A 21,338-nucleotide genomic window follows, 5' to 3' on the forward strand; every position below is an offset into this window, starting at 1 on the left:
ACGTCTACTATATTAGAGTTTAAAAATACATCAGCAAATTCGTATTCACTAAGTATTTTTTACATTTGAAACCCAGTTAGTATGGCCATTATTACAATCTTCTAAACTTTGTTCATATGTTTTTTGCAATATGATATTGTTACGTTATGACCGATGTAGTTTTTAGGGAAACTTCAATTGGTTTGAAATATATTTCTATGATTAAGTCAATTCTAAAGAAAGCATGCAGTTTTTGAAAATGTTACCCTAGTGTTTGGCTGTAGTAGGCCTAAGCCATTGGGGAAACTTCTATACGTCTATAAATATGTTAAACAAACAGGAGGTAACTAAGGCTTGCAGGTTTTCTTGTACTCAACTCGGGAATTATCAACAGTACTCCTTTATCAGTTAAGCTATAGTTTATTAAACTTTATTAAAATAAGAATTTCAACAGAAACAGTTTATGTTCAGCAACAAACATCATTCAGAAATTCACACATAAAATTGTAAACATTTCAAGAATAATATGATAATATAGTATTTTTACCTAACAGGACTAATACTCATTAGTGGTAATTATTAAATCCAGCTACTGGTAAATTTTGATAACTGTCAGTAAGCTTCTAATGCATAAAAGAGTAACAGTTAAAATTAATGTAGATCCAATGAAAACTAGCAGTTCTATTCAGTTAAGAGTTTAACATGCTTATCAAAATTTAAAATACAGCAGCTATAAAACACATCAAGTAAGACAATCTTTGTATAAAATTTGTGAAGCTTCTTTAAATATTCCTTTAGAATTTTTAAGTATAACAGCCGCTTAAGGCCAGAGATTTAAGATTGTCAACCCTGAAAACAGGCAAAGTGGAGTATTTATACCTCCCAGACTTCACAAAAATAAGTGTGGAAGCACACACTCAAAAGTGTGAGGATATGTGAACTCCACACAAATAAATGTGAACCCAGCTTCACACAAAAGAATGTGGAGTTGTGGAAACTGTGAACGGTAGACAGTTAGGAAACAAAAGTCAATATTTCTATTAAAACATAAAAGATCATAATAAGTATCAGTATGAAAAGAAAGAAAAATTAATAACCTAAATGATTATAACATCAAAATTCCTTTTAAGTGAGTTTCTTGGAAGTATATTTGTTTTAAGTTAAATGACATTTCTATATACAACAATGTAAACACAATCTAGGCAGTAGTTGCTAAACAACTACCTACAATGCATTGCAAGAACAACAACAACAGCATGTCTGCAAAACCAGGAAGTCAGCTGTTTATAGTGATTTAACAAGTATTATTGCTTATATAAATTTATACAATATGTGATGCTGGTCTAAATCAAGAGTTTAAAGATCAAATTAGATAACAAATTACTTAAAACGGTCTGTAACTTTATAATAAGATTACAGTTTAGCTTACAGCCCCCATACTGTAAAATAGGTCACTGTACCCTGAAGTATCACAATATTATCTGAGAGTAATATTTAATTTACACCAGTATTTGATCCAAGGGCCGATAGAGAAAGCTATCTCTTTTAATGTTTAATTGACATAATTGACACTAATTATTAAAATCTACATGAAAGAAGGTGATAACGACAATATAAGAAGAAAATGCACATTTCTTTCCTTTTAGCATCGAAATTTAGGAAATATTATATTAAAACTTAGAGTCATTATGACGCACAGTTCGACTTAAGGAAAGTATGCTGTTTTTGTTTTAATGTATATCGTGCGGCATTTCTGAATATTGGTGAAGATATATCTCGATATCTCACTAAAACAAACAAATTTTCTTTTTATTTTATGTTTGTGAAGATCGACGAATTTTATGTTTAATACATGCTTACATGTTCAAATAAGTCCAATACTTATGACGAAATTCGGATTTATTTAGGCTACCGTGTTACATGATGCATCCGCTAAATTACCATGGACACTTAGGAACATTGATATCGAATATTGGTGATTAGGTCCATGAAATCAAAACGTCGCCATTTTGTTTTAAAAATCAACAACAACAAAATTGCATTTAGATCTCGATATTTTGTTTACAAAATACACATTCCGCGGCTAACAGATAGTTGTTAAGTAAGCATATTTAGAACATTTCGTGTCAATGCCGTCAGTTTGTTGAATAACCAGAAGCTTGCTTTGTTTACCACACGCTGAAAGTCAGATTAAAAAACACGAAAACGTAAAGAAGTCAAGAAAGTCCGAAAGTCCTTGGTTAATCAAGCTGCAGAATTGAATATCACCACGGATTCAATAGAAATAGCTACGAAATAGTGATCTAGGAGCTGCACAGCAAAACAAATAGTGATGGAAATTGGAACATAACTGTCAACGGACATGGAAAGTACATCGAAGAAAATGCTGGCATATTACGTAAATTGAGTTGAGGTCTGTGATTATTAACTAAAATAACAATTAACTACATGTACTGTCGCCAGTAAAATCTACCATACGATACTGAACCGATGAAAAGTAGAGGAAACACACACATAATGACATATGTAGCAAGGCCAAGCAACAAAGATACATGTAAGTTACTATTTTTTCTTTTGCAAACTTTATAAAATGAATTAAAAAGCTTTTCATTGACTACATATGAGGTAATAGATAGTATCTATCCCACGTTTTAATGAGATCGTAGAAACTTTGTCCTGGACATGTTGTGTTCTTATTCACATCCCGATGTCCGCCCAGTTTGTAATTGCTCTTCAGTCTGTTTTCAGATACTGCGCAGGAGATCAACTGTTTCACTTTTTTCTGCGCTTTAAGGTTTGGGACAGTGTTTCGGAAATCCCCAATTACACAAATACCTGTAATATATTATCTAACGATATGATATGCGTCTAAAAGATAAAAGAAATTGATGACTTGAAAACACGATTAATTTCCCGTTGAGAGAAAAATCTGAAATTTTATTAATCATATAAAACAAACAGTCAAGTGATATTACATTATGCACATCAAGGTTCGGTACAGTGTTGTGGAACTTCCCAATTACACAAATACCTGTAATATTTTATCTAACGATATGATACACGTCGAAATGATAAAGTAATAGATGATTTGAAATAAAAAAAAACGATTAATTTCCAATGGAGATAAAAATCTGAAAGTTTGTTATGTACAAGGTTTTGTTAATCAGAAATTACCTAAACTATTCAGGTTGTAATATGTGCTACCAGAATGTGCTCCGTTGACACCCCATCCCCTGCCCTCGTATACGTTACCGTCCTCGCCAACAAGAAAATGGTAAGCGATATCATCCCAGCCTGAAATAAAACAAGAGGGCCATGAAAGCCCTGTATCGCTCACCTGACTTATTGACCTAAAGATCATTAAGATTACTATTCTGATCAAGTTTCATTAAGATTATGGTCATAAATGTGGCCTCTAAAGTTTTAACTAGCTTTTCCTTTGCTTTGACCTGGTGACCTAGTTTTTAACCCCACATGACCCAGATTCAAACTTGACCTAAGGATCATCAAGATTAATATTCTGCCTAAGTTTCATGAAGATACAGTCGTAAACGTGACCTCTAGAGTGTTGATAAGCTTTTCCTTTGATTTGACCTAGTGACCTTGTTTTTGACCCTACCTGACCCAGATTAAAACTTGACTTATAGATCATTAGGATTACTATTCTTAACACCTTTTAATTAAAATATGGTCATAAATGTGGCATCTACAATGTTAACTAGCTTTTCCTTTGATTTGACCTGGTGACCTAGTTTTTAATCCTGCATAACTCAGATTCAAACCGGACCTTGATATCATCAAGATTAACATTCTGACTAAATTTCATGAAGATATAGTCATAAATGTGGCCTCTACAGTGTTAACAAGCTTTTCCTATGATTGGACCTGGTGACCTAGTTTTTGACTCCGGATGACTCAATATCAAACTCCTATAAGACTTTATTAAGAGTAACATTCTGACCAAGTTTCATTAAAATTTGGCCAAAATTGTGTCCTCTAGTGTGTTAACAAGCTTTTACTTTGATTAGACCTGGTGACCTAGTTTCTGGCCCCAGATAACCAAAATCAAACTCGTCCAAGATTTTATTAAGGGTAACATTCTGACCAAGTTTCATTAATACTAGGCCAAAATTGTGACTTCTAAAGTGTTAACAAGCTTTTCCTTTGATTTGACCTCTGACCTAGTTTTTGACCCCAAAGACCCAATATCAAACTCATCCAAGATTTTATTGAGGGTAACTTTCTGACCAAGTTTCATTAAGATTGGGCCAAAATTGTGAACTCTAGCGTGTTAACAAGCTTTTCCTTTGATTTTACCTGGTGTCCTAGTTTTTGATCCCAGATGACTTCATATTGAACTTGTCCAATATTTTATTATGGGTAACATTCTGACCAAGTTTCATTAAGATTGAGCCAAAATTGTGACCTCAAGAGTGTTAACAGTCAAATTGTTGACGACGACGGACGACGGACACAGGGCGATCGCAAAAGCTCACCTTGAGCACTTTGTGCTCAGCTGAGCTAAAAAAAGAAGATAATTTGTGCTCGAAGTATTACCCGAAAGAAATATCAATGTACAAAAACGAGACAAAAATCGTTTTTTTTTTCCTTTCAATATTAGATAAGAAATAAAGATAGAAATCGCCATGGCTGGAAGAAACGACTGGGACAATGACATTACACAATAGACTGAAATAGTTTAATAAGCTGAAATACACGTATTACCCTGTCCACACTAGCTTTGTGTACAGTAAAAAGTTTCATTATATGTCTAGTTTGTTACTTTGAATACTGCTCCATAAGTGAGAATATTTTTATGCCCCCGAAATTATTTCTTAAATAACCAGTTAACAATTTAGCAAACGCTTGATCTGTCGAAGCATTCTGTTGAAATGAACAGCTTTTCCAAGAGGTGAAGCTCTGTTACAAAGTGACTTTACGATTCTTTTACTAGTGGAAGGTGCCGATGGGAATATCCGGCTCGAAGGTAACTGTTCTTGGCGGTAACGAGGCTGTGCCGAATTATCGCCTAAATAGTTATCTGAGAGCTGTACATTTCCATTTGCACCTACAACCAGTGATTTAATCTTTTTCTTGCATGTCATGTTCAACAATTAATAGTAAAAATGAATTCAAACAAATGATTTTTACAGCACTTTTTTTCCTTTGGTAGCGTATTAAAAAGAGCCATAATTAAAATAAACAGGAAGTACGTCATGGCGTTACAAAGACGAAAACAACGCAATAGTTCCGATTTTGTTTTCTGCAGTGAAACGTTATGTTTTTTCCTGTAAATGATGTTTTTTTTTGTTGTTGTTGTTTGTTTGTTTTAATCGAGAAATGTGTTATAAGGAACAAAGAGAAACTATTAAGGTATTTGATTTTTATCTCGATTTACGTAATACATAATTATTACTACACAAGTGTACTATACAGACGTCCTTTGCAGCACGAGAGGAGCTATCTTTCAACCCGGGGTGTAAGATGAATTTTCCAGCAGCGTTGAAATCGCAAGGAATCCCAGTCTGGTATGCAAGAATATAAGATTCTTTCACTGGTTGTAACCGGCTCGAGGGCAACTGTTTTGGCGGCAACGAGGCCCGCCGTGTTACCGCTTAAACAGTTACCCGAAAGCCCGATATTTCCATCTATACCTACCACCAGTGATTGGATCATTTTCTTGTATGCCTTATTCAACAAATAACAGTAAATATAAATTCAAACAAAGGTGCGGAAGCCTCGAGGTCTCATTTGGAGTAAATACTTATGACTATTTTATTGTGACTTACTTGTTACTGTAAGTGTACATTTATTAGCGCGGCAAAAATTTAGCGCAAACGTAATTTTTGGTGAAATATTTAATTAATGCGTGGACGTGAATTAGCGCTCTCGCGAGACCGCTAATTTCTAATTTTAGCGCTGTCAGAGATGAGGCTCTCGGAGATTTACGGAGATTCACGAAGATTTTCGGAAATAAACTTAACCGTCGGCAATTTTTATCAAATGTGTTTCTGCTGTAATTATTGTAATACGAATCTGACTGTCGACCCAATAAAACCTGAACATGTACCAAGTATGACTTTAAGATAGTGTGCCTTGATGATGTTTGTATTTTTTCAATGATACTTTCAACTGTGATGTAGCTTTATGTTTACGTTAAGAAAAAAAGTATAATGGGTCTATGACAAAACATCGACAGACAAAACATCGACACGAGAAAACATCGACACGACAAAACATCGACATGACAAAACATCGACGCGACTAAACGCCGACGCGACAATTGATCGATGCGACAAAAGATCGACATGTCGCATAGCGTCGTGTCGGCGTTTTGTCGCATTTATGGTCGAAAATAATTTTGATCATACGATTATCATACGATCATGATTTTGATCATATGATTATCATTCATAAGCTTTGAATGCCCTAAATGATCCGAGTATTGAACATCTTTACAATAAATTGACCGAAAATAATTTTATGATCATAATTAATAATTCATAATTTTGACTATTACGATTATAATTTATATAGAGGATATTACATGAGTGTCTTTTCATACTGAATTTATTAAACGAGTTGAATAAAATAATAAAATCCGAGGCTAAGAGCACGTATAATCGAACGATGAAATGCTCCAAGTATTGACTTTCTTTATCTTCACAATAGAATGAATATAATTGAATACAGGTACAAAAAGAGTGAAAACACTTCGTTACTTCACAAAAAGTAAAGTTAGAACTTGTGTTTGATAAGATATATATTTTAATAAGGATAGAGGTCGTAAGGATAAAGAAGTTAAAACGTATTGGCGATGTGTCATTCAAGAATGTTCGGGTCGAGCTGTAACCATCGTGGAACCACCGAATACCGAGGAACAAAAGGCTACACCATCATAGAGGCCCTTAGAATTACCAATATCTAATAAACAAACTGAAAAAGAAAGCAAGAACTTACTCTGGAAGTAAATCGTAGCGGCAATAGGTACATTATTATTGTATTTTTTACACGCGATCCGTTTCAGGCATGTACCACCATAAACAACCCAACATGAGCGAATATTAATTTTTTAAATGTGTATTATATATTTTTGGATTAAATTAATCATAAACATAAAAAACATGGACGATCTTTTCTGAATACATAATATTTTAATAAGTATACTAACTGAATTACATCTGCTGAAAGTTTTTACCTGTGAGATTCGTGTTCGTGGACTGAAATAAAAACATTGCAAACTTTGCGCTAAACAAGCTATCAAAAAACAAGAAATGAAGGCAAAAAAAACTAAGTAAAAAGGTATAAATATATATATATAACTGCACTTGAAAACAGACTACGTCGTAATTATGAAATGAATACCTTCCTAGGAGATAAAAACAGGTGTTATTATGCCATGACAAGGTCAAGGCTATCTCTCCATCATGATATGATGATCAAAATTAACGACGTTTGCGACAATGTGGCGCGGCGTTAGTGAAATTCTATAGTTTGACTACAGTAAGTATTCGGTGGATATTTTGACAACTCGTAAAAAAACGGTTATGGAGTTGATTTATAACAATAACTCTTAGGCTAATGTTTCCTTCTAAATAATCAAATAGTTAAAAGCGATAGTGTTGTATACTGGGTTGTCAAATTATCTCTGTTTTATTGTTTTATGTTTTTGTTCATAATTACTAAATAATGTCTTTAATTTTGCAGAATAAGAGAACGTTTATCATTTTTGTCATACTTCGATTAATTTGAATGAATTTAAACCATATTGCTAACTTTTTTCATTATTGACTAAATTACAGATATTATCTTACAAATATGAACATACAGAAATGCAGGAATGAGCTGTTATCTGTGACAAAGAATGATATCATTTGACACGAAACTTGTCTAGTACATGTATGTCCTAGTATGTCCGAACTAAGCTGTCTGTCATCAAAATTGAGTTGTTGTCACATAAAAAAATCAGTGTTGCACTTAATTGAACTGATATTAAATTTTGTGTCAGCTGTGTAAGTTTGGTCAGTACCTGACAACAATTTTCACAACCGCACATTCTAATACCACCACCCATTAACTGAACATTAACCGTAAAAGTTCGAGCCTTTATCTTGATTGTCTGAAGATTTAGACCGAACCTTTCAGACATGTGTAAAAATTTCAACATAATTTAACCCCTGAAAATGAAGAAAAAGAGTAAATAAATTACCTGTCGATGTTTTGTCAATGTTTGTGTCGATGTTTTTGTCTAGCCTTTTGTCGCATCGGTGTTTTGTCGTGTCGATGTTTTGTCTGTCTATGTTTTGTCACGCTCCCAGTATATTATTGCCTACGTAACTGTTTTGTCTTCTTGTATTTAATTATAATAATCTGCGTGTTTTATATTCTGTATACTAGTTACAATTGCTGAAATAAAACGAGATTGTCACACATTGTAATCATTGAATCCCCTTTGTCCTACATGCATTGTGCCTTTCCGTAAACGAGCGACTGCAACAACGGACATGCCTGAAGGTTATACGGAAATCGATGACAACTTGATAAAATGAAGGAAAACACAAACTACAAGCTTAAATATTTTATTTTACATGATCATATATTTAAAATGATAATATGAACAATAAACAGGAATATCATACGAACCTTAAAATATTAGCAAGCAGTGTAACTAGTGCAAGCTCTCAAGTGTATTTATTTGCAAAAGTTCGAAGAAAACATCATCAAATGAAAATTTACATGGAAATGCTTGGACAAATTTATGCGCGGACATGAATTAGCGCACGTGCGATAGCGCTAAAAGCACTGTTATTAATACACCTCTAAAATAAGTAAGCATACAGTAATCATTATTAGTTATTTGTTATTACTTTTTGATGAGACTTTAGTTTCGAAAAGGGATGGAACTACTGATAAATAGCACATTGTGTAACAGAACTATCAGCGTATAAGGTAAGAATTTTGTGTTCATGACAAGGAATTCTTTAAATAGGCTGTGGCAATATAATATGCATATAATCCAGAGTATAGAGGAACGCTGGTTTAATGCTCGTGTGAATGATTTACCTCTCATGAACAGACTCGATCGAGGCTTGGTTGCATTTTATTCTTAACAATCATAACAGCAGTCGTTAAGTGCCGTGTGGCGGCTGTAAAATGTGTCCCTGTACTTGGATTCAGTGTTGTAATATTTTCTGGTCCTTTAGGATAATGAAGTTAATTTAATTTTAACTACCATAGTGTTCCACTTTAGCGGTGCTAGGGGGCATTAGTGGTGTTGAACATTTCATCAGACTCAATCAAACTGAGTCAGCCATTATTTTGCTTGGTTGCATTCTATGCTTCCAAAGGGTCATTTTGATCGATTTCAGTTATTATCTGTTCAAGATAGTTGTTACTGTTTTTCTTTTCAGATGAATGTTGTCTTCTGCTTTTTGGCATTGCTTTGAAATGTTATAATCACAGCAGATGGAGTCATCCCTACTTAACTCCCCCTAGCTAATGGGTCTTCGAGACTTGACTTGATCAAAAAATATTTTCAAAACGGGTTTACCTGCAAAGAGATACTCATCCTTTTGTTAACAAGACTTAACATTTTGTTGAGTCTCAGTTATCTGAAGTAGATACTAAATAAACTAAACGTTTTTCTTTGTTTTTGTACCGACGACAAGGAGTCACTTATGCTTCAAGACAGGTCATAGAACATACAATTATCAACGAGCAGAGGCAGTGGCCATTGTATTGGATACCGCACTATGTGAAGAAGGTTCATAAAGGACCATGGATTGAATGTTAAGAGGTCATGGTAATGGGGTTACTGAAAGAGCTTGATCCTGAAAGATGCACAAATAGGAAAGCACATCGCCTTAATCGGAGATGATATATTTTAAAAGGGCCAAAATACATGTGGCACATATGTTAAGCCAAACCATACGGGTTTTGCATTCATGGCTATATTGACGGCTATAGCCGCCGCCTTATGTGGCTGGAAGTATCCTATTCAAACAACAATCAACATCTCATTGCAAAGTACTATCTCGATACCCTTTAACAAATGAAATGTACGCCCGGAGTAGTAAGAGCTGACTATGGAACTGAAAATTCTGTCGTAAGTTATCTCCAGCCGTTCTTCGGAAGTACCGGTAAAAGTACGTCGAATCAACGTACTGAAACATGGTGGTGTATTTTGCGACGAAATTGAATACATTGGTGGATAAATATGTTTAGAATTTTGAAGGATTCGATCAGATTCAACTCTGAAGACCCGGTTCAACAAGAATGCCTGAATTTCTGTTTTATGGATGTTCTCCAAACAGAGCTTGACAGAACTGCACAACACTGGAACACATACATAATTAGACCACAGAAACGTTACAGAGAGCTTCCCTATGGAAAACCAGATATTTTATATTTTACACCATAGATCTTCAATAGACATAATTATGGCACACCTATAGATTTATTAGATGTGCAAGCGTGCCTTGACATATATATCATTCCGAAACAAAAAAAAAGCCTACCTGAATATATGGAGCTGGTATAGCTTTTAAAACCCGACATTCGGGAACTAACCGACCCTCTTGATGCTCTTCAGTTATATATAGAAATTAGTTCCTTATATATTGAAAACTACAAATTATTCTAGATGTATGCCTTTTTTATGTGCATTCAGTTAAAAGTGATGATTTGGGGCGAGATAGGTATTAAATAAGAACACATGTTTTGTTCTATGCAATTTTGTATCTCACATTATGGATAACCTAAAATGGGCTCAAAGCTCGTTTTAGGCACATGTGGCCTCTGCTCTGTTCGCTGTACCGCACTTAATCAGAAAACTTGCACAGTACTGAGGTGTGCATATTATCGCTCGCTTCATGACTTTGCAAGGAGTAATGGTCCAATGATATTTGCTACTTACTAGTTTATCATCATCCAAAGTCCTTTATCGGCAGTATTTCAGCTACGCATGATGTCCCCTTATTATTGATGGAGAATTACCTTAAACTGAAACGCTGTTCACAACAAATTCCCCTTGGCTTTAAAAATGCTGTACCCATTGAGCAGATTGGTTGTCAAATTAATGAAATTTGACTAGTTCAAGGGCCATAACTCCAGAGCGACTTAAGACTATTCTGCTGGTTATCGATCTTGACCAAGACAATATTCCAGTAAAAATTCTGATAAAAATTCTGACTTAAATCTTAATAGTTGAAACTTAAAAGTTAACAGTTAAATCTAAGTTATAGTTCAAAGTTAATATTATAATGCCTAACATTTGTGTGAAGTTTGATTGAATTCAAATTAATAGTTAAATAAGGCTGAGACGGGCAAACTAGTTAATGTACAGACAGAAGGATGGACGGAAATTGTGATTACTAAATGCCTTTCTTCGGTGGCGGCATACAAATTAACTAAAAAAACTTTTTTTAGGGCTTGATAAACAATTATGACCCCATATCGTTCACGTTGTTTATAGTTTTACAATAAAAATCATGATATTATTTGATCCTAGAAAATAAAAGGATTGGCTTAAATATATGTAAAACAAGTAGACTCTATCTGCGGGGTCAATTTTGACAATAGGGTCATGATTTGAAAGACTTTGGAAGAGGACCACAAGACAACAATAAAATACCAAGTATCTAAGCTCTAGGTCTTGCAGCTTCAGACATGATTTTTAAAGTTTATGCTATGGAAAATAATTATGGGTATGATTTGAAAACACTTTAGTAGGACCACTACGCAATGCTAAATGCCAGAAATTTATACTGTTGTGACAAGAAGATTGTAAGTCTACGTAAAAGAAGTGAACTCAGGACGGGACCAATTTTGGCCCCTTCGGAATGATTTGAACAAGAGTGGTAGAGGGTCAGTGTGAAATTACTTTAAATTCGGTCTGGCAGCTTCTGACAAGAAGACTTTTTAAAGTTGTCATTATATGCGTAAAGGGAAAATTGACTATGCCCATTAGCGGCCATGTTTTCTGACGAATGATAATAATTTGAAAAATCTTGGTGGTTTTTCACCCAAGGAACATTTGCATGAAATAAGTTGAAATTCAGGTCTGCAGTTTCTGACCAGAAGTATGCTTTAAAACATCACACAGTATACATTATGACAAAAATGACCATCCCCTGGCGACCATGGTTTTTGACAAATCAGAAAAATTTGAACAATCTCGGAAGAGGGTTAAACAAGCAACATTTCTGTGATTTTTTTTAAATAAGGCAAGCATTTTCGGACAAGAAGATTTTCATATACATATAGGGAAAAGTGACCATGCCCTCTAGCGGCCATGTGTTTTTTTTCACAAAACTGAATAATTTTAACAATCTGTTTAGAGGTTCACCCAAGAAATATTTGAAATCCAGTAAGTGGTTTCTGAGAAGAAGAGGTTTGAAGTTTTTTCCTTTGTCATCGCAACCAGAGTTTGGAATAAAATTCTTTGAACAACTTTGGTAGAACATTCAAGTCAATTTACATGATCTTCCATCAAATGGTTTCAGAGGAGATCTTGTTCGAAGAAAAGTGTGAACGGTCGGACGGACAGACGATGTACAACAGACGGTGAGTGATCACAATGGCTCACCCCTGCACTTTTCATGCTCAGGTGAGCTAAAACTAAACCATTTAGAACTGCCAATGCCATGTTATTGTAAGGGAATGCCTCCTTTACAGATAATAAACTATAAAGATGAAAATTCAGTGTTGAACATGCACTTTTAAGTAGATAGCCATGTGAAGGGTATTAAAGTGTACATTCAATTATTGTTCAATCAAAGTTATTAAAAAGCCGTTTTAAGGTGACAGATATTGCCCAGATGAATATCTCGAAGTGCACAGTTAACTTTTCTCCAAATTATAGAGCCTGCACTACTACTATAAGACCTTATCATTTAATTGGAAACGAGAATTTTATCTACAAGTGGGACTAGATACAAGACAGTAGGAATGTGTGTTTTAATCAGGGTTGTAGAGATTTTGGCATTTTCATTCATAAGTCATTCAAATATTCAATGCATTCATCATTTCAACAATCAACATATTGCCGAGTCGGAAAATGGCCATAACTCTTTCAAACATTAGTGGATTGTAACCAGAATTAGCCTCTTCCTATGACTATATAAAGGGACACTAAAAATGAACTCTATCCACCCATCCATTCAAGAGTATTCGCGGGAGATTACTTGTGTATTAAAATGAATTCTATTCACCCATCCTTTCAAGAGTAAGGTGCACGGACGGACAGACTGACGGACTGGGGCATGCATGCACGCATGCACTGACATGGTGACTCAAGTAAACCACCTCCTTAACTTCATTTACGGGGTAAAAATATTAATTACGGTAACCTTATTTTCTTCATCAGATGACTCCAGGCGGGCCAGTCACGTAACTGTCTTTCTCTCGCCTTTTGTAAAACTTAAGTCATAATAAATATGTTTTAACAAATAACTAATGCGTATTAACAATTAAGTCAGGATAAACAAGTGAATGAAGTATTGCCATGCAATACAAAGTCCCCTACTGGAAGGCACCTAATTTTCTCTACTGCAGTATAACATAATGAACTGATATCTGTCAATGATGTATAAACAATATTGTACTATATATACAATATAATATAACAAAGCACTTGGATTAAAATTTGCATATATAAAAACGTACAGTTGTTTTCATTTGGATTTTTTTTTGGTCGATTATACAAAAAATATCATAAAAGTTATTTTTAGTAACAACAAAGTGAAATAAACCCTAAAAAAATCTATAAAATTTAAGTCCACAAGAAACTCTTTACCAGGTAGAGATAGATCAAAATACACCTAAAATTTGGATGTACCGTGCATGTTGTACCACAGAAAAGTGGTCTCAATTTTTCCCTACGGCCAGTAATAAAGAAGTTACAATATAATCTATTTATAGTAACAACAAAGGGACATAATTCTAAAACAAAGTGTGCCTCATAGTGGTGAACATTTCTACCAAGTTACATCAAAATCCCTCCATGCATGACCTTGACCTTAGACCTAGGGACCTGGTTCTGGCGTGCAACAATTCGTCTCATGGTGGTGAACATTTGTGCCAAGTTACATTACAATCCCTCAATGCATAAAGAAGAAATGCTCCAGACAAAGTCATTCTTGAATTTGACCTTTGACCTCTAAGTATGACCTTGACCTTAGACCTAGAGCCGGGGCTTTGCGCACATCATGTTGTCTCATCCAGGGAAATGTTTGTGCCAACTGATATTTAAATCCTGTTTTGCATGACAAAGTTATAGACCGGACAGGAAAAAAATCTAATTGACCTTTGATCTCAAAGTGTGACCTTGACCTTTAAGCTAGGGTTCTGGGTGTTGCGCATGACACGTCGTCTCATCATGGGGAACATTTATGTCAGTAATATTGTAATCCTTTGATGGATGACAAAGTTCTGGACCGGACAGGAAAAAAACCCTATTGACATTTGGCCTCCAATTGTTACCCTGACCTTTGAGCTAGGGGTCCGGGTTTTGCGCATGACATGTTGCCTCATAATGGGGAACATTTGTGCCAAGTAATATCAAAATCCCTTCATGGATGACAGACTTATAGACCGGACAGGAAACAGACCCTGTTCATGCCATGTTAACATTTGACTGCTAAGTGTGACCTTGACCTTTGAGCTAGGGCTCTGAAAGTTGCGCACGACACATCATCTTATTATGAGGTACAATTATGCCAACTGATATTAAAATCCCTTCATAGATGGGAGAGTTATGGACCGGACAGGAAAAAAGCCCTGTTGACCTCTGACCTCAAATTGTGACCTTGACCTTAGAGCTAGGGGTACGGGTTTTGCGCAGAACACATTGCCTCATCATGGGGAACATTTTTGCCAAGTAATATTAAAATCCCTTCATGGATGCGAGTTATGGACCGGACACGAAACAGACCCTGTTCATGCCATGTTAACATTTGACTGCTAAGTGTGACCTTGACCTTTGAGCTAGGGGTCTGAAAGTTGTGCATGACACATCATCTTATTATGAGGTACAATGGTGCCATGTGATATTAAAATCCCTTCATGGATGGGAGAGTTATGGACCGGACAGGAAAAAAGCCCTGTTGACCTTTGACCTCCAATTGTGACCTTGACCTTTAAGCTAGGGGTCCGGGTTTTGCGCATGACACGTCGTCTCATCATGGGGAACATTTGTGCCAAGTAATATTAAAATCTCTTCATGGATAAAAGAGTTATGGACCGGACACGAAATTGCGGACGGACGGAATGACAGAATGACGGAATGACAGAATGACGGAATGACGGAAAAGCGCATTCCTATAGTCCCCGAAACTGGTTTTCAACCAGTAGGGGACTAATAAGTTATTAACTCCAATGAGACCTCAGGGTTTCCGTACAAATGCTTTTTTCTTATAGTAGCGTATTAACAAATCGCGCGAACTTTACGTCCATAAACAGGAAGTATGCCGTTACGCAGACGAAAACAAAGTAATAGTTTCGGTTTTGTTTTATCAGCTCCAGTGAAACGGTATGTTTTTTTTTTCAGGTAAATGACGGTTTTTGAATCGAGAAATATGTAATAAGGAACGAAGAAAAACTGTAAAAGGTATTTGATTTTTATCCCGCATTACGTAAAACATAATTACTACTACACAAATATACTACGCACATGTAGTTCGTTATACGTCATTTACAGCACGAGAGTCAAGATGGAGTATTCCGGTGAAAATCACCTGAAATCCCAGTCCAGTATGCAAGAAATTACTTTCTTCGCATTAATACAATACCGTAACAATAACAAATTGTGGTCAGTTTGGAATTGGTGTGGTGATATACGATTGGACCTCTCCTTTAAAGTGTTAGTGTTAAATTATTACCAGAAGGAACTGTTACAAGACCTGAATAATGCCTCTGAAATTTTAAATATTTGTTTAAAAATAAGAATCCACAATCATCTTTAATTGTGCTAGATCTGTAGGGAGAACTTCTTTACTAGAAAGCTGATATAGTAGAAAATATCGAACTTTTATTTACCTTCATCAACCATATGTGTTTTTTGATAGCTTTTGATCACCTTTTCACACTCTTTCTGGCTAGTGCAGCCCGGAGGCGTCCCGCCGTGATGAATCAGTACGTACTTGGGTATATTTTTCATTCGTGTCGTGTCTTTTGGTGCACGTGCATGCCATACAGACCGATCAATGATGTCTGGACATTCATCTTCTTGATCATCTATGCTGCTACCAGCAATGCGACCGCCGCCGCCAAAACTAAGACATCCGAGTGTTACCCCAGCGCAAAGGATTAGACATGTCCATAATGGAGCCATTTGATCTAAAATGTAAACATGGAAAACTCAAGACAGGACGTTTATTGACATTTTTGCCAGTTGTTATTTTTTCTCAGTTTTTGAAAGTATCACTTTTTATCATGATATGCTTTATGATTACATTAATCAAAAAGACTTTAACAGATAACACGTGCTTTTTAATATTCAATATAGAAAATGTGAAAATACATATTCTAGCATAAAACTGCTGTTCTTGTCACGTTTCGGTGGTGTTTTAGCAAGAGAGAAAATGTGTGTTTACAAAGAGATTCTCGCGCTCACGTGCTGTTAAAACACATTTTCATATATGCGTGTTCCATGGCAAAGCGTAAACGTATTGACTGTGACTCAATGCAGACTTGGAGCGCCGATATAAATTACAGACTCCGGTACATACCGGGTTAACTAAATTTGAACGAAAATATCTTAAATGTATATATTTTGTAACCATGGTGATACTAACCCTAACCTTTAGTCAGTATTTTATGCATATTGTACACTAAATGCATGCGGACATGCAAAAATATGCATATTTTTGCCGTGCGCTACAACTGATAATCATTTTCGGGCATGCGCAGAAGACCGCTCCAAGTCTGCAATGAGTTACATCGAAACGTATTACGGCCCCACAACGGAAACGTCAAAAGGAAATGACGTCAACGTGAAAAAACAACTTAGATAATCCCGCGCATTTCATGGAAATTTAATGACGTCGAGGGATAATGTATTAATTTATTAGTGATTTTTTTCAAGTTTTATGCTGGAATAGCGTTAGCGCATGTTCATTTCGTGTATTAAATAACATCTTCACTATCCCTCCGGATTATTTTGGTACCTTCGCCCTACCGGGCTCGGGTACATACCAATCCCTCAGGATTCAGCAGATGTTATAACACGAAATAATAACAAAATAATACTTATAATTGAGATCTGTTTTAGAACGAATATTGTTCACAGCGACACTGACTTTTACCCCAGTTGCCTAAATCAAACTATATGTTCGGAATCAACAAGATTAGTTTGTCGTGTCGTGACCTTAACTATCATCAGTTTATTCGTCACTTCACCTTAATTTCAAACCTTCAATGATCTCACGGAAAACCTTGCTTTTTGTAATGTAACAAGTGTTTTTGAAGTAAAAGCACATAAAAACAAGAGCTGTCCATAAGACAGCGCGCTCCACTATTCGGGGATTTGACAGTAAAATGAATACATGTCTCAATAAGAGACCTCTACTTTAAAAGGAAAATACACCATCCGGGGCATAATTCTTTCAGGAACACAAATTAGAGTTATTGGGATTGTTACAACACATGCAGATGATGATGGTAAAGATATATTTCGAGTTTCAAGTCATTATTTTATATAGTACCAAAGTTATGTCCAGAAAACGAAATTTGTTAAAAAAAAAATAAGTATAAAAGGGGCATAATTTGGTCAAAAATACAAATTAGAGTTATGGGGATTGTAACCACACATGCAGATGATGATGATAAAGATACATTTTAAGTTTCAAGAAAGCGAAAATTGCAAAAAAAAAGTTTAAGTACAAAAGGGGCATTATTCTGTCAAAAATACAATTAAAGTAATGGGGTTTGTAACCACACACACAGATGATGGTTATTAAGAAATATTTTTAATTTCAAGTCATTATCTTATAAAGTACCATAGAAATGTCTATTAACGAAGCTTTCGAAAAAAATGAACATGAAAATAACTCCAAGTATAACAACCTTGTGACCTTAACCTTGGGTATAATGGGCCCAGCCCCTGCACATACATGTACCTTGTTTGTATGCTGGTCAATGTTTATGTGAACTTACAGTAATACATAAGCAATAGTAATAAAGATGTGACAGAAAAACAAAGGTTGCCGACGCCGACGCCGACGCCGGGGCGAGTAGCTAGAATAGTACATGTGATTGAAAGTTTTAAATAAAACGGACTCGCTGTTATTGTTGCTGGTATAATTCTACAAATGACAATCAAAATTGCCTTTTTCTCTTTTACTGCCTGGATAAAATTCTAAATCTTTGAATAGAGTGCAGAAAGATGCAAATGTTGAAATGTGTTATAACGTTTGGCCAGTTGCTCAATTTGAACAGTATTACTTTCATTGCCAGGCTTATTTTGCGAAAAATCCGAAGATTTTCACTTTTATTATACAGGGTTTACCTAATGTTTCGTGTGAGTAAATTTAAAATAAACTTACTCAGTGTTTGAAATTGAACTGATGAATCTGTTTTGTTTCTGTTCCGTGAAAATGCACTGATTAATCTGATTAATTGAGTTGAAAATCTGTGAAAATGAGTTCACAGCAAGTTTAAACTGAGAAATACATTTTCTTTGTAAATGTTTCAATGTAAAATAACCTTTGTTCAAAAAGGTAAAATAGTCCTATATTTTGAACCAGACGGCCACGTTGAAAAAACAAATGCAAAATTAAGTTTTAGTGAGGTGATTTGAAATGATTTTGTGCTAGAGTTATGGTTCCTATGTATTCCTTTCCTTCTTATTATTAAAGGGAATGTTAACCAAACATGAAGCTAGAAAAATGAACAAGAAAAGCCAAAGTGGACCTAAGTCGCTCACATGACATTGATAATTTGACCTTGAATATATGTATGGCACACTGAATCATCAAAGGTAGTATAAAAACATAAACCAGTAGCTCTGTCCCAATGTCAACAAATTGAAGGGAAAATCATTTACGGATACTACGGACCAACCGACTGAAGATCCGCCAAGAGGTTCAAGGAGTAAATGTCATTTAGAATACATCTATTCTTAGATTTAGTGGTCCCTAAAAGGGGCCAAATGACCTCATTTAAACAAACGTGGCAGAAGACCTTTCATTAATCGGTGCTAAAGAGCAAAGTCTGATGAAGACCAATCAGGCGGTTCATAAGACAAAGTCGTTTAAAGGCTCTAACGGCCACTAAAAGTACCAACGACTCATTTGAACAAACTTTGGACAGTCTAAAGCCCAAGTTAATGAAGGTCCATCAAGCTGTAATTCAAAAAGTCGTGTATAATACTCATCCATTTTTTTAGGTATAGCAGCCTTTAAAACATTTGAACAAACTTGACAGAGAACATTGCCAGGATGCGACAGACCATCCGCCTATACTTACAGCTAGAGTAAAATATCTGTAATGTGTTTACGAATCGGATAGAAACATCCGTCTTGAGGGCACCGCGCATTGGGCATTAACAAGGCTTGCCGAGTTACCGCCCATGCGCAGGTGACCGATATGATACACATGAATGATATTTTTTCTTGCATATTATTTATATATAACCGTTTTATTCTGACAATTATTTTTCTTGCATATACCGTATTTTAAAATAGAATAAATAAAGGAAATATAAATACTGTCTGTGTGGCACTCTTTCTTATAGTAGAGTAAAGCGCGGGAAATTAACGCCAGTAAGCAGAAGTGACGCCATGACGTTTCATTGACGCACAATATCAAAGTTCTATTTTAGTTTTATCGTTTGTAGCTTAACGGTATGTTCTTGCCATAAAATAACGTATTTTGAATCGAGAAACATACTATAAGGAACGGAGAGAAGGTACCTAACTTTTACATATTTTGCATAAAGGATATATCAATGCATGAATCGCTAGTTGTCATTAAGAGCAGGAGAATCATCTGGCATGGGTGCCAGATGGGTTTTGTAAGCATGGGTAAAATCACTGGAAACGCCAGTCAGTCGAGTGTGCAAGAAAAGATGTTTATGTAAATTGTAAACGATGGACAATGGGCCTTACACATAAACTAGTAGTTCACAATAGAACCTTCGTTTCAGGTGTGCTAAAATGTGGTGTTCTTCATTAAAATTACCAATGTTAGCGCGACATACGTACACTACATTCATCCAAGTTACCAGAGTCTAGAGCCAGTGGATTTCAAGCAAAGTTCAGAATAAACAAAGTGGGGACGAAAAAGCAGATAGACAGCAGCGAAAATTAAAAAGAAAGTCAATGGTTCTACCTGTAAATTATGTATTAATTGCTTTAGCGAAATCCTAATTCTTGATGATGAAATATAAATAATTTTTAAAAAATTAATTAATTCCGAAATTTTCGAAATAATATTTCCTTTCAAAAATGTTTTTTCGACTTCGTTAAACTATTAATTGAATAAAACGAATTCCTTTTTCGATATGACGAAATCTTAGTTGTTGATAACAAAATGTGAATTCGTGTTTTCAAAATGCTTTTTTGGATCTTTTTATTTATTTTAAAAACGAAATAAACATAACATTTCAAACAAAAATATTAACTCTTCGAAATATTATAACAACATTTCATTTTAATGAACAAGATGTTGTCATATCGAATTATTTTAGGAAAGAGGATGCGATTGGTATCGAATTCGTTTAAAGCTGGGAAGCTATCAGTAATGTTATCTTGAATAAGCCAAATTGGACGAGTATCGAAATCAAATAGATTACCTTTATGAAGTTAGCCTGAAGTCCAAATCGTGGCACACAGAATGTTACACTGCGGCTTATGCGTAGCACACCTTGGTTATATTTGTTTATATTTGATTATGCGATCCGAAATTAATTGTCTCTATTTTTGGAACAATCAATATTGTAGTTTTTTTAATATAAACTGCGCGTCGTGCAATGTTACAAGTTCAGAGTGTAAAACAGTTCGGTAGCTTTCGAACAATATTTAAGAATAAATAGAACTTTAAAACAACTTTCTGACTTTGAACAATGAAAATAGTACACTTGAGAAGCCAGACTTAAATTCTTAAACATGAGAATTAAAATTCGAATACCTACCCCTCATCCATCTGTTGCTTATGAAAGCGTCCTGGTGCCAGTAGAGAGATTTAAATTTGTCTTACGTACGAATTACTATATCCTACGTAGGACTTACTATCTCCTATGTAGGAGATATTAAGTCGTACGTAGTACATAGTATCTCCTACGCAGGAGTTAGTATCTCATATTAAGTACTACGTAGGAGTTAGTATCTCCTATGTAGGACATAGTATCTCTAGAACTTAGT

At 35.1% G+C, this 21,338-nt stretch overlaps 1 protein-coding gene across 1 annotated transcript; it reads right to left on the bottom strand.

Moving 5' to 3' along the window:
- Positions 1-393: 393 nt before the first annotated feature.
- On the bottom strand, positions 394-20,872 carry LOC128555710 (peptidoglycan recognition protein 1-like). Its single transcript, XM_053538910.1, has 4 exons — positions 20,771-20,872; positions 16,015-16,314; positions 3,154-3,273; positions 394-2,814 (listed from the first exon to the last, which is right to left on the bottom strand). The coding sequence occupies exons 2-4, from the start codon at positions 16,307-16,309 to the stop codon at positions 2,594-2,596; spliced, it is 636 nt and encodes a 211-aa protein (XP_053394885.1). The 5' UTR covers positions 16,310-16,314; positions 20,771-20,872; the 3' UTR covers positions 394-2,593.
- Positions 20,873-21,338: the final 466 nt, after the last annotated feature.

This window comes from Mercenaria mercenaria, chromosome 3, assembly GCF_021730395.1.
Source record: "Mercenaria mercenaria strain notata chromosome 3, MADL_Memer_1, whole genome shotgun sequence".
In the NCBI taxonomy this organism is placed as follows: domain Eukaryota; kingdom Metazoa; phylum Mollusca; class Bivalvia; order Venerida; family Veneridae; genus Mercenaria; species Mercenaria mercenaria.